General features: G+C 36.9%; 1 protein-coding gene across 1 annotated transcript in view; it reads left to right on the top strand.

Annotated features, from left to right (window-relative positions):
• lrp1bb (low density lipoprotein receptor-related protein 1Bb) overlaps window positions 1-14,162 on the top strand; it is a 2,167,948-nt gene that overhangs the window by 1,819,368 nt on the left and 334,418 nt on the right. The window contains exons 52-53 of the mRNA XM_051931086.1: window positions 4,129-4,257; window positions 7,917-8,039. Of these exons, the coding sequence (XP_051787046.1) occupies window positions 4,129-4,257; window positions 7,917-8,039 (252 nt within the window). The remainder of the gene's footprint in view (window positions 1-4,128; window positions 4,258-7,916; window positions 8,040-14,162) is intronic.

The raw sequence follows: 14,162 nt of genomic DNA, 5'->3' as shown, positions 1-14,162 counted from the left end.
AGCGCTTATTTAGTGTGCGCAAGAACATGCAGGTGGCCAGTTGCTGAGTGCTACAACGCACATTTTACAAAAAAAGAGACAAATATATGTGACGTTTTGAAGAAATCATTTTATGACGCGAATAGTACCAATCAGAAAACATCGTCGAAGTAATGCAATATTATTTGAAAACGAACAGCGTCAGGTTGGGTGTGAAGTTATACTGGCGCTGTTTGAGTCAGATCAGAAGCTGAATAAGCTGAACAAGCTCCTGTTCTGACTCTAAGTAAAAAAGCATGAATTAATCAACAGAAATAACCGCGATCAATATCACCAAGTGTGATCAAGAGTACTGGTTCGATCCCCACTCACTCCTATATTTGCCGTTTTCAGTAGTAAGCTGCTCTTTTGTTAATATTATACAGTACACACATGCACTTGATTTGTGTCTGTACTTGCGCTGTTACTTAGAGAGTCAGATCGGGGGGAGGGGTGATGTTAGAGCGGGTGTGCTTATTCATGCTTTTTCTTTCAGTACATGTGCCTTCCCTGTTTATTTGTATATCTCTGCCTGTCTGTCTCTGTATTACGCAGTGCTCTGTCTGTCTGTGTGTTATGGATCTTGAAAAAAAAAAAGTTATAAGGACGGTTTGCTGACTTGGAGCACTACTACCTTACTGTGCCACAGAGACGCGAGTTCGATTCCCAGCTTTGAAGAAAGTGGGTTTTTTTTCCTCAAATGGACATTGAATTTATAAATTGCTTTTTTACTTAGAGTCAGAACAGTGCAGGATCGAACTCATGACCTTCTGATCCCCAGTCAGCGACTGATACTGTTACGCCACGGAAGCAGTGATAGTTAATTCATGTCAATGTCTCACACTAAGGCGGGTTTTTTTGGCGGTGGCTTTTTTTTGTACCTTTTGTGAAAGTGTTTCTTTGATATTTGGACTTCAGGCTTCATACATTATATAGTTTATGCCTACATTTTGTCAATTGCTACTAGAATATATAACACGTTTCTGTTTTAACAATGTGTTTACACAGATTACTGTAGAAATGCAACACATATGAAATGCGTGTGTTTCAAATAACAATCTTATTATTTCGACTCTAAAACTCCACTTCACTCCCAGGTAATCAATCAAGGCATTAGCTGGGAAAAGCTTGTTTACGTTCTAAGTCGTTGGGGGGATGGAATAGCCGGCTGCTGGCAGCTTGTCTTTATCAGTACATTTAGATGACAAAAGACGCTGGCGGAGAGGTGAGAAAGGTTTTAAGAAGCGATTTAAGGTGGGCCGGATATACGAGTTTTTTCGTAGGCTCTGGTAATTCTAGTGTTAATAATTGCTTTTTTTTGTTCTTCTTCTTCTTATCTTTTCTACCAAGACTAGTGCTAACACTTCGGTGGGCTGGCACCCTGCCCGGGGTTTGTTTCCTGCCTTGCGCCCTGTGTTGGCTGGGGTCGGCTCCAGCAGAACCCCTTGACCCTGTAGTTAGGATATAGCGTGTTGGATAATGGATGGATGGACTAGTGCTAACATCTTAGTTTTTGACTTCATTATGGCATTGTGAATGTCTCCCTTTAAAAATGCATAGTTTTAAGACAGCTTTTCATAACATGCTGTTATTAAAGCAGCAATAAGAATAAGTAAATAGACAGCTCTTTTTGATTTTACCTCAGGTATTATAGATTTTGTTTGAGTTTTCAGCATTTATGAGGTTACATCTCTTTATATAGTACATTCAGTTTCCAGGGACAAAATGGTTTTGTTTTATTGCACTAACCTTTAGTGGAATCCCAATATAACTTAAAAGGTTAAGAGATTAAAGGCTAGGTTTAGAAATAAAATCACCCAAAATTGGAGTTTGCAAATAAACTGCAAAAAGGCAATGCAGGGTGGCACAGTGGTTAGTGCTGCTGCCTCTTGGATCCAATACCCTGAGTTTGCTTACCTGGATTTTCTTCCAGATACTTAGTTTTTGACTCACATCCACACATACATCCTAGTTAGGTTGCCTATAAATTGGCACTCAGTTCATGGACAGACAAAGAGGTGACTATTGCATTCTTGGAGCTCTTCACTGGACCATTTATTCATTTTCAATTACCTTGTTGTGGTGAGAGATGAATTTGAAAACACCAGACAATATTTTTGTTGTGTTCTGGGATGACATCCCAAGTGCATGTCCTGGGACTATCTCTGTGTTTCATTCAAATAATTTAGAGTTATCGAGGGAGCACTCATACTAAATGCCCCAACTGCCTCTTTAGCTGGCAGTTCAGAGGCTTTCCCAGACATCCCACTGCATAACTGGATAAGGAGCTCAGTGATACTGTGCAAAAGTCTTATTTTTTCCACATGCACTCACAGTATAATTCTTTTGTTAATGTCTAAAGCTTGTGACTTCCAGAAAGGATTAGGAAGAAGTTTGAACTAAGGGGCTGACCATTCCACTGCCACTGTTTATTATGTTGTTTGCTGCACAGCATCACTGTATCACCCTGTTGAGTGTCTTTCCATTCAAATTGTGTTATTGTTTCCTTTATAATCCTTTGAAAAATACTGTAATGATAATTTATTTATGCAATGGCTGCCTTTTTATCCTCTATCAAAGTTTCTTGTAGATTTTTGGTGTATTATAGGAAAGAGAAACAAGCTGAAAGGTCACGGATGCCAAGGTAACTTTTTCAATGGAGGAAAAGGAAAGTTCAGGAAAAAAAAATGAAATACACAGATTTGGAAAGTCAAATGTCCAGTCTTCACAATTCCATGCCTGGGAGGCACTTCTGAGGGTGAGGCGTGTTGTGGAACGAGCCCCGGACACAGACAGGCAGACATGGTATTTTGCACCACCACACGTTTATTTACAGTCCAAAAAGTGCACACACACAAACCCCAAGACTCCCCCAAAGTCCAGGCCTCTCACTCTTCAGGCCTCTCGTTGCCTCCTCCCAGACCTCGTCCTTCTCCTCACCCGACTCCAGCCCTCAGTGAAGGAAGGCGGCCCCTTATATAGGCGGCTGGCTGGGTGCCACGTGCCACAGCGTCTTCTATAGATGTGGGTTCCAGAGTGAATTTTGACATCCGGTCTGGTGTTTTAAGCAGCCAGCAAAAAACACACGTGTCTTCTTCTGGTATATGGATGGAGGGAGAAGGAGTCAGCAACTGATTTTGGAGTTCCGTACCTTAAAAGAGCCCTCAAGACACTCCCAAGGCACATGTATCTGACACTATAGTTGTATTAGATATTGTTTATATGCCACTCATGTTTTTATCATTAAACATAAATTGATCAAATGTATTACTTCCGGAAAATATACTTATGTGAATATGACTGCTCCAGGCTGCAATAATCATATGTGCATTCATTTTTTTTAAATCTTATTGTAATCACACAACATTCCATACAAATAGATACGTTTTTACAAAAATAGGATCGAAAACAAATCAACCTCCACCCCTGAGAAAGAGAGCATGGGCAGCAGAGTAAAACTTAAAAGCTAGTAAAAATAAGTAAATAAGTGAATAAAGATAAATGGAGAAGACAAAGAAGTGGGGAGAGAATCTGCTTCCTCAGTGCTTTAAAAGCTTATTCTAAAATGTTATTGATTAGATTCCGCCAGGTTTTTAAAAGGTTCTGCACAGATCCTCTAAGTGCGAATTTGATTTTTTCCAGTTTCAAATAGTATATAACATCAGTTACCCACTGACTTAAAAGAGGAGAGTTAGGATTCTTCCATTTGAGCAAGTATAAGTCTATATGCCAACAGTGAAGTAAAGGCCATCACAGTTTGTTTGTCCTTCTCCACTTTAAGCCCCTCTGGAACTCCACCAAACACACCTGTTAATGGGTTAGGAGGGATTGTGACCCCAAGGATGTCTGAAAGGCATTTAAAGTTTTTGATCCAGAATGATGTTAATTTGGTGCAGGCCCAAAACATGTGACCCAGTGAGGCTGGAACTTGATTGCAGCGTTCGCAGGTTGGATCTTGCCCTGGAAACATTTTGGGCAATTTTAAAATATGAATGTCTTCTACTTTACATTAATCATCAATGTATGGAGTATATGAATTTACATTTTCTTTGACTACATTATCTTTATATTAGGGAGAATTTATTAACTAGATGAATGCTCTTCCAACAGGATCAGTAACATGCTCCCCAGGTATGTTCAGTTGTCCCGGCTCCTATGCCTGTGTACCATTGCGTTGGGTGTGTGATGGGGAAAGAGACTGTCCCAATGGAAGTGATGAACTCTTCATAGCAGGCTGTGGTAATGTTCTGTCATTTTCTTAGTAGATGTACAAAATATTACTATATTGAGCATTTTTTTTTATACTTCTGAATAAAAGTAAATAACAACATTTCCTCATTTGTGCTGAAGAAATTGTTTTACCCCTGGCTATGGTAAGACTTTTTCGAAGTGTTAAACAAATCTGATGTGCAGTGCTATCATTTTGGGTCACTTATTATTGTGGATGTCAAGGATCCTTCATCTACTTGAATTAAGAGGACGAGTCAGACATGACAGTGTTCATGGTTACAACCCACCAAGGACTTACTGCTATTCTGAGATCCAATTGGACCCAAAAAGAACAAACTCTTGACTCACGAGGGTAGAGACATTGAGAGAGAAGCAGTGTGGATGAACGATAGGACAGTAAGCAATAACAGTTGGGTCACCATTTAAAAAACACAGAAATCTTTGCTTTCTATTCTTATCCCATTCAACAAATATACCTGGGCAACACTTTGGCTAGTTTATATCTACAGTATATATATATATATATATATATATATATATATATATATATATATATATATATACATACAGTATATATATATATATATATATATATATATATATATATATATATATATATATATATATATATATATATATATATATACTGTATATACTGCATATGTGTGTACATAGTATTTATTTATTTATATATATCTGTAGTATATACACAAATACCAAGATATGATGCATTAACTTTTTTTATTGTACTACATATTACTGTATATAAAACTAATCCTGAAGTTACGAGATTCACATTTATAGTTTTGCAGAAATAAGTCATTTTTTTACGAATGAATGGATACAAGAGAATTTAAATGTATTAACATTACTGAAAACATGCCTGAATGTATATGATGACCAAGGTCATTTATATTCAGCTTTTGCCATCTCGGCTGAATAATACTATTTGGGAAAAGGCAATTTCTAGTCTGTCTACAATGATGACAATCAGTGAAAAAGCCTTAGAAGACCAAGTATCAACCTGATTACCAAACAGTGTTTTTAATTAAAATTTAGACAGAAAATCATGGTAATGATTTTTTTTTTATTATTTTATTTAAAGTCACAGTTACTGAATGAAATTGAAGTTCATAAGTGCACCTAGAACATGCTTTTGGAATGAATGTGAAAATTAAAGATGTTTATTAATCTTCTTTCTCTAGAAATGGCAAGCATTTGTGACATATCACGAGATGAATTAGAGGTGGTTTCACTATGTGGACTGCACAGTGCATTCTTTTCTTTTGGTGTGTCCTTTGTAGCTTGGATACTAAATGCCTCTATTTAATATTTTTTCCAAAAAATATTATTCCTCTTTAAAGACGCCTAATGCTGTTAGTAAAAATACAATAGTTTTGATCACTATCGTTTATGAATCTGTCACAATTTAGTATGCCTTACCTAAACATGTGTGTGGACTGCACTGTTCATCTTCATTTGAGATGCACTGCTATTAAAGAGACTAGCTGCAGTCAAGGTTTATTTAAACACAATAATCCCAGATTAATTGAAAGCTCTGAAACTGAACAAATGAAGAAAGAGGCTGACAGTAAGCAAGTTTGAAATGGTTTAATTCACTATTTTCATCTTCTGCCAACTGATGTGCATACTTATTTTAAAAGTTTCATCCTACATGTAACACAGTAACAGCCTTAGCACATCCAACATTTCTGCCAGAAGTGCCATATCTTTAATGAACCTGTGAAGGCCAGGTCGGTTAGGACTTGATTGCTGAAGATCACTCCAGCCATTCCCTGATGGTCTATGTGCTCCATGAAATGGTGTACAGGCAACAGGAACTGGTCTGTAGCAATCATGCAGCCCTGCCTAAATCCACTAGGCAATAAAAGCAGCTTAATTTCTTGATTTTAATACAAATTCATGTGCCCTTATAAACAGCTTCCACGAAGCTTTGTCAAGAAGCATATCTGCCACAGGGTTAGGTAAATTACTGAATGATATGTGGCTTTCAGTTCGACGTGTGCTGCCCACAATGGTGTACCAAACTCCTTTCTGCCCTGAATCATTGTGTTCAGCATAGAAATACAATCAACGGTGGAACATCTATGAGTATGCCTTTGATGAACATGGATCATATTTTACTCTGTTCAGCAGCACCGTGGTAAACAGATTATCAGAAACTGACAGTAACATTATTCTGCACTCTGCCTGTTTCTTTCACCTTTGAATAATGGCAATCACAGTCGTTCAGTCAATGGGAAAAATATCAGTTCGCCAAGACTTCAGAATCACCTAAGTCAAGCAATGATGCCCATTGTTGCCACTGTCCTTTCTCATTTTTGCCAAAATGTCACATAGGCTTGGGCCTTGCTATCATTTGGGCACAGTAAGGAAATGTTGACATAACTTCTGTCCACATCCTAGAAGTTTTCTGTGTGCTGTGGTGAGGGATTTTTATTGCAGTATTGTATTTACAAATTTACAAGCAAGCCGACTTTTAAATAGTGCCTTTCTATAGTGAACGCCATCAAAAGGCACGTTACAAATGCAGAGTTATAGTATAATTATTAAAATATATTTTTCTAATTGAAGCAGAAGATTGATTAGTGTTTCAAAGGTGGAGGACTAAACTAAAAACCCTGTGTTTTCCAGCACAGTGCCTAGTGTGGTTTCGATGGTACATTTCAAAAACTCTAAACAGGGTGCTTTGAATATTGTTTTCTTCCGTAGATTTTTGATCGTAGAGTTAAGTGTTTTCTGATTCAAAACATTTAATGAGGTAAATTTAACCAAATAAATAAAAAAAAATGAAATCTTGCCCCTAGAGGTCTGAAAGAATCAAGTCCACCTAATAGCAAAGGGTGTCTAAAATGTGCTAAAAAGACTTTACCTAGTCTTATATATAAATGTCTGCCCATGGAAGTGTGTGTGTCTGTCTGACTGGCCTGGAAGTGAGAGGTGGAGTCAGAGTAGGGCTCCACCTCCGAGGAAACAGAAACTTGCTTAGCTGCTAATACACAACTGAGACCAGCACGTCGGCAAAATGAAACCTCCGAAGAAAGAGTCATTCACTTAGCCTAAAATACAGAAGTGAGGCAAGCATATCGGCAAAGCAGTATCCCTTTTACTTTTCCTTCTGCCGCTAATACACAAGCCAGGCAAGCACGTTGGCAAAACGAAACCTCCTAGGAGAGAGATGCCCAGAGTAGCTCCTTTCATTTACCTGACATCTCTACATTTCAATTTTTTTTCTGACGATTTCAATAGTTTCTAGGATCCCGGGCTTACTCAGCTAGTGTATTATAATTGCTTAATTGTAGAGTTTACTTATTTCATTTGCTATATTTTAATTCTTATTTGTATTGTGTACAATACCTATAAATGATAAATTGTTATTTAAATTAGTGACTTGCTAGATATACAAAAGACTAAAACTTATTTTGACCTATACTGTATAATTTCATCCAATGAAATGCATGTTTGTACTGTTTCATGAAGGAATTGTGTCTGTCAAGAATATAATGCATTCCTGAAAAGCTGTTTGTATCCTCTATACTGAGATTACATAAAGTAGGTCAGCTTCATACTGTCATAGGTTATAAACAGTTATTGAAAGCCAAGTTTTTTGGGTTTAGTTTAACTCTAAATTGCTTTCTTTTTCTTAGAACCACTTACTCGTTGTGATGATAATGCATTTAAGTGCCATAATACAAAATGCATTCCTTTGCATTTTGTATGTGATCACGACAATGACTGTGGAGATGGCTCTGATGAACCTGCAGAATGTGGTATGTTATTTTAAACCTCATTTCATTGATCAGAATCATTTAATTTATTGTGAAGCTTTTATTATACAACATTAGTTTGGGACACGGCGGCATGGTGGCGCAGTGGTAGCGTTGCTGCCTCGTAGTAAGGAGACCTGGGTTTGCTTCCCGGGTCCTCCCTGCGTAGAGTTTGCATGTTCTCCCCGTGTCTGCGTGGGTTTCCTCCTACAGTCCAAAGACATGCAGGTTAGGTGCATTGGTGATCCTAAATTGTCCCTAGTGTGTACTGTGTGAGTGTGTGTGCCCTGCGGTGGACTGGTGCCCTGCCCGGGGTTAGTTTCCTGCCTTGCGCCCTGTATTGGCTGGGATTTTCTCCAGCAGACCCACATGACCATGTAGTTAGGATATAGCAGGTTGGATAATGGATGGATGGATAATTTGGGACACTAATAAAACAAACTCTTTAATAGCTTCTAGTTCTGCTGGGCTATGTACAGTACCATACAAGAGCATACCAGTCACTGCAAAAAGTAGCACAGTACTGCAGCCATTAGTGCTGCTACCACATAACTCCAGCGGGCTGATCTCAATTCTCACGCACTCACTGTTTATGTAGACTTTGCATGTTCTGTCCATTTGTTTGAGCTTTCATTGTAGTACAGCAGTTGTCCTTCCAAATCCTAAAGATTTTTGATTCCAAATTTCCCAGTGATTATTATTGTTTGAGTGTGTCATGCATTGCATGGAAGCCCTGTTACAGACCCAACTTTGATGGATATGGGTTCTGGCAAATCTGGTTATTTATTAAGGTACATACAAGGGTATTTTAAAAGGTATGATGAAACATGTAGTATTAAAAAAAATAAAATCAAATAAAAAATACATTAATAAGAAATATGGAAATAAAAATTCTAGGGAGAACGTATTTAAAACAAAGCATAGGGTATCCTGAAAGAAAAAGATAGGATGCACAAGTATGAGCAAAAATACTTTTAGAAACACACAGAAAATATTCATGACAAAGATGGCACCAAACAGCTCCACAGAAAATCAGGAAAAGGCTTACAGAATATAAATCACTCTTGATAGTATATACTCTCTATATTGAGAGAATGCATGAAGAAGTTTACAGTACAATGCTCATAAACTCTCATCCTTCTCATTTTTTTCAGTTGTTACTTATTTTCCAGTACTGGAGTTTTAAGAAAACTCATTTGGTGTAATCAATTCAATAGAAGTTTACTATTAAATGTATGTAAACTTTATGTAGTCTGAGGGAAAAAAAGTCAATCAATACTTAATGAGTTTCAGCACACAGCGTATGCATTCTAATATACATTGTAAGCACTTTGGTGTACAACATATGCACTTCAGCAGAGGGTATGTGTACTGTTAAGAATGAATCAAGTCTTAAATGGCACATCCTTAAAACTGATAGTTCTGCTTTTTCTAAATCTCATCCTCCGTGGACACGTCACACACACAAGTCTCATAGCCAGCACGGTGATTCCAGACTTTCTCACCAGCTGACCCAACCAACATGTCTTTGGGAATGGGGGAGTAAATCCAGAGTATTTGGAGAAAAACCCTCACCAACAAACAAATACAGATGACTGTTGGCAAGTGGCAGAGCACAGTATTTTACAAGAAATAAATACCTCAACAACAGTAAATTAAGCACTGCCAAAAGTGAAATTGGATGTCTGGAATTTCTTATTCTACTCACATAAACAACATTAAGAATCTTTCTTACTTCCATCTCCTGAGTGTATCCGTATTCCTCTCCTTTTCTGATGCTGAGAAACGTCCATGCTTTTATTACATCCTGAATGGGCTACTGTAACTCCATACTACTGGCAGGTAGCCCGTCTAATCTTTAATCAATGGTTCAAAGCTCTGCTGTAAGAGTCCTTACACAGACGCGCAACAGCGAGCACATAACACTCATCCTGCTCCACCTTTATTGGCTCCCTGTGTCTTACAGGGTCGAATATAAAATTCTATTAATAACCTACAAAGCTCTAAATGGCCTTGCACCGGACTATATCAGTGACCTTCTCCATCACTATGCTCCTGTCTGTCCGGTAAGATCCACTGATTCTGGCAATGTTGTAGTGCACCACAATGACCTCCACTCTATGGGTGACAGGGCCGTCAGGTGTGTAGCACCCAGACTTTGGGACGACCTCCTGAAATGAATTAGATTAACTGACTCCATTCATTCTTTTAATAAAAACAACTTAAATCTCATTTGTTCAGGAAGGCTTTTCAGTGACCCGCATATCCTGACCCTTCCTTCAGTTTCATTTTCATTCAGGATGATTTGCATTTGTATCACAAATTATATTATTTGTTCAGGATTTTCTCATAGCATTTTTTAATATTTTGTAGTTTTATTTAGTTTTATGATCTCTTATTCTAATTCAAAGATTTGTGTTTCCTGTATTTATTTTTATTTAGTGTTTTATGCAAACATTGTTTGTTTTCGTTGTTGGATATACCCTGTTGTTGATTTTGAATTTCTCTGAAGTGCTATGAACATGGTAATAGTACTATAGAAATAAATGACTATTTTAAATTGTAAGGCACTAGCTGGCTAAAAGTATACTGTATATAATAGTTTGTAATAAAGAGGCAGTGCCATTCATTGCATATTGAAATGAAACTGTAAAATTTAAAATATTGGACATTAAGATATACTATAGTTTTTCTAAAATATGATTTCAGTGTGAATTCCAGTAAACTATATTTCGACACAAGTGGTTATAAAAAAATCTCAATATGGTGTTTATTTTGTTTTGTAATAAAAACTCTCCATGCGCAGACAAATATTTTGCTTTGCAAATAATTTGGTTTTTTTTCTTCAGAATAGCAAAAGCCTAGGTTTGTTGTCTGGAAAATAATAATAAAAAAGCTCCTTACAAAACAATATGAAGGGTTAAGATTAAATCACATTGTAATTCTTCTTTATTAACCTTATCTTAAATCTTGATATGCAGCCTATTTGCTGTGACTAATCTGTCTGTCTCAAATTCACCTTCATGTGCTATATTTTTTAATAACTATTGAGTATTTTTTTACTATTATAAGAGCTGTGCACTGCTTCATTAGTTTCTTTGCAACAAACAACTGTTTTCTAACATCTTTCATTTAATTTGATGGCAGTGCTTTAAAGCTGTGATACTTTATTGATTTGCTAGTCTTTTGTTAGACTGTGTTGTTCTCACCAGTGGGAAACATATTTTTGTTACTGCCAGCATTATTGTGTCACATTTAATGTTTCTGTTCTTATTTCTTGCTACATGTTGCCTTTTGCACTTAAATAAATGGGGACAGATATTAAAGTGGCGTGTTTCTCTAATTTGCTGCTGTTTATTATTTGGAATTTCTCTCATGAATGCACTTGCCTCTGCTGTTTGTGTTCTATTGTGATTTCTACATTTATTTTTATATTAAAATACATTATTTCATACCTTTATGTCAGTGCAAATATTTTAGATCAATCTTTCATTTTTCTTAATTATTTTCCCAAATCTTCATTGTTGGTTCCTTTAATCGCAAGCATTAGGACCAAATTATTTACTGTTCAAAGTGGACAGCAATGCAATAAACATTCTGAAAATGTAAATGTGTCATGTCTTCCCGATACCTGGCTAATATTTACAGTTATGGCATTTGTGGAGATTAACTGTAATAGTTTTGTTAAATCATGTATGTGTATACTTGAAACGTGTAGTACATCAAACTGCAGTGTTTCAATTGTTTTCCCTTTTCTTGAGGTTGGCAAAAATGTACTTTTACACTTATTATTCCAGCTCTCTTGTTTGCACAGTTGCACAATATCATAATGAAGCATAATACAAATTCATTCTAGTTTATACAATATTCTTTGACAATATTTATGGATAGGCAGAGACCACAGCAGTTGGTAAATTGTGTCTACCTTTATAGTGGATCAGAATGTCATTGAGTGCATGGGGAATTCATACTTTTTTAATAATATGCTGATGTATATTTTTCAATGAACTCTATATTTTTTCTTGCCTTATATATAACTTTCAAAACTTTCCCTTATTTTCATAACTTGGTTCTGACATTCTTAATTCAAAACCAGTTTATTGTTTTGATAATAATATGACAGGGAATGTCTAGCAAGTGGCTTGATCTTATATTAAATGGACTCAAAACCTGGCACAATACTTTACAATACCAGAAGAAATTTATCTTGATAGATCTCTATGCAGAAATGTAGAATGCATCAGTCAAATGAAAGAATATACTGTGGCTTCAGGAGAGGATTTATTATTAGCATGACAACAGTGTTCTTCCACTGCTTGTTCTAAATGCAAAACTACATAACTGTTGACAATATACAGAGTTTGTCACTGTGGAAGTTTTAAGTTTTCTTTTGCTGATAAGAAATATAATGAGAATGGCTAAAAGGAAATTTAACATTTATGAATTCATGACATTCTTGCTGCCATCCACCATGGTATACTTACTGTAAGTACCATAACCAAGTTAACAATGCCTTTTATAAATTTGCTGTCCTGCGGAATAGTTTTGCACTGGTTATAATTTTAACTGCATTATTAACCTTGACAACTATTATATTTTCTCAGTTTTGAAGTAAATACAGTACATGAGCAAATTATAGCACACCCACACTAAAACTAGTAAAAGCCAATAGATCACTAAATGCAGTCAACCCGTTAATAATTTTATTGTCTGCTGTTCAGATGCCATTAGAACGTATTTTTATTAAGCTGTGATCCATTGTGTCATTTGCTCCCTCAAAGCTCTAGGTGAACTGTGTTCATATCACTGCTTAGTCTGCGTGCAGCCTGAAAATTCTCCTTTAGGTGTTTCCTCTGGATTTTCTCCTTAATTTTTAAAGACAATTATCTTGAGTCTTAGGACTAAATTAGTCCAATATGAGTATCTATGAACATGCCCTGCAATGGACAGACATAGTGTTCTATGGCAGGAGTAAGGTAAATAAATACATTTAAATATGGGGCCTTAAATGCTTAGCTATAAAATCAAGTGAAATCAAGTAGCTTTTTTTCAGACCATCCACACACATTATTGCAGCATACAGTGGCATTAAATAACATTACCCAGGACCGTGTTGCAGCACATGCATAAATATAGGACAAGTGCAAGAGAGGTAAAGAACTATACTATACTATAAATAGATAAATAAATCAATAAATAACAAAAAATACGGAAATTAATAGAAAGTAATAATTTGAAATATATAGTAACAAATCAAGAAATATTAACAACTAATCATAAAAACAATAATAGTAACAAATGTAGCAAATGTACTGCATGTAAACAAACTATTAGGAGTAGATCTGAGAGCCAGGAGCAGCACAGAGTTCAGAGACTGGGCAGCCAAGCTATTGCAGAACCTGACAGAACTGGTTCAGATGCTATAGTGTCTTCTGCCAGATAAAATTGGGACAAAGCCTGTGGAAGGGGTCCTTTACAATGCTATAAGCTTTGCGGATACTACACTTTATAAAGAAGTCTTTAATGAAGGGCAGAGAGGTCTCAGTGATCTGTTCTGCTATGTGCACTATCTGTCATCGAATGTTATGGTCATAGACACTGAAGTACCCAGATCAGACAGTGATGCAGCTGGTCAGAACACTCTTGATGGTGCCCCTGTAGGATGTGTTGAGAATGGACAGAGGTAGGCTAGCCTTCGTCATCCACTGAAGAAAGTGGATATGCTGCTGCATGTTCTTGGCTATGAAGGTAGTGTTAATTGACAAAGTAAGGTCAGGTCCCAGTTGCACACCATGGAATTTGGTGCTCTTGTCCATATTCCACCGCAGAGCCCTCGATGTACAGAGGGGTGTGGACAGCATGGGCCTTCCTGAAATCATTAAGCATCTCTTTCGTCTTGGCCACAACATGCACTAGTTTGCCAAATATCATATCTCCATTCTGTAAGAAGACTCATCCCCATTGCTAATAAGGACCACCAACGTTGCATCATCCATCAATCCATTTTCCATCCCGTTGAATCCAAACACAGGGTCACGGGGGTCTGCTGGAGTTAATCCCAGCCAACACAGGGTGCAAGGCAGGAACCAATCCTGGGCAGGGCGCCAACCCACAGCGGGACACACA

This window comes from Erpetoichthys calabaricus, chromosome 8 (genome assembly GCF_900747795.2).
Source record: "Erpetoichthys calabaricus chromosome 8, fErpCal1.3, whole genome shotgun sequence".
In the NCBI taxonomy this organism is placed as follows: Eukaryota; Metazoa; Chordata; class Cladistia; order Polypteriformes; family Polypteridae; genus Erpetoichthys; species Erpetoichthys calabaricus.
This window is presented reverse-complemented; position numbering and strand designations above follow the sequence as displayed.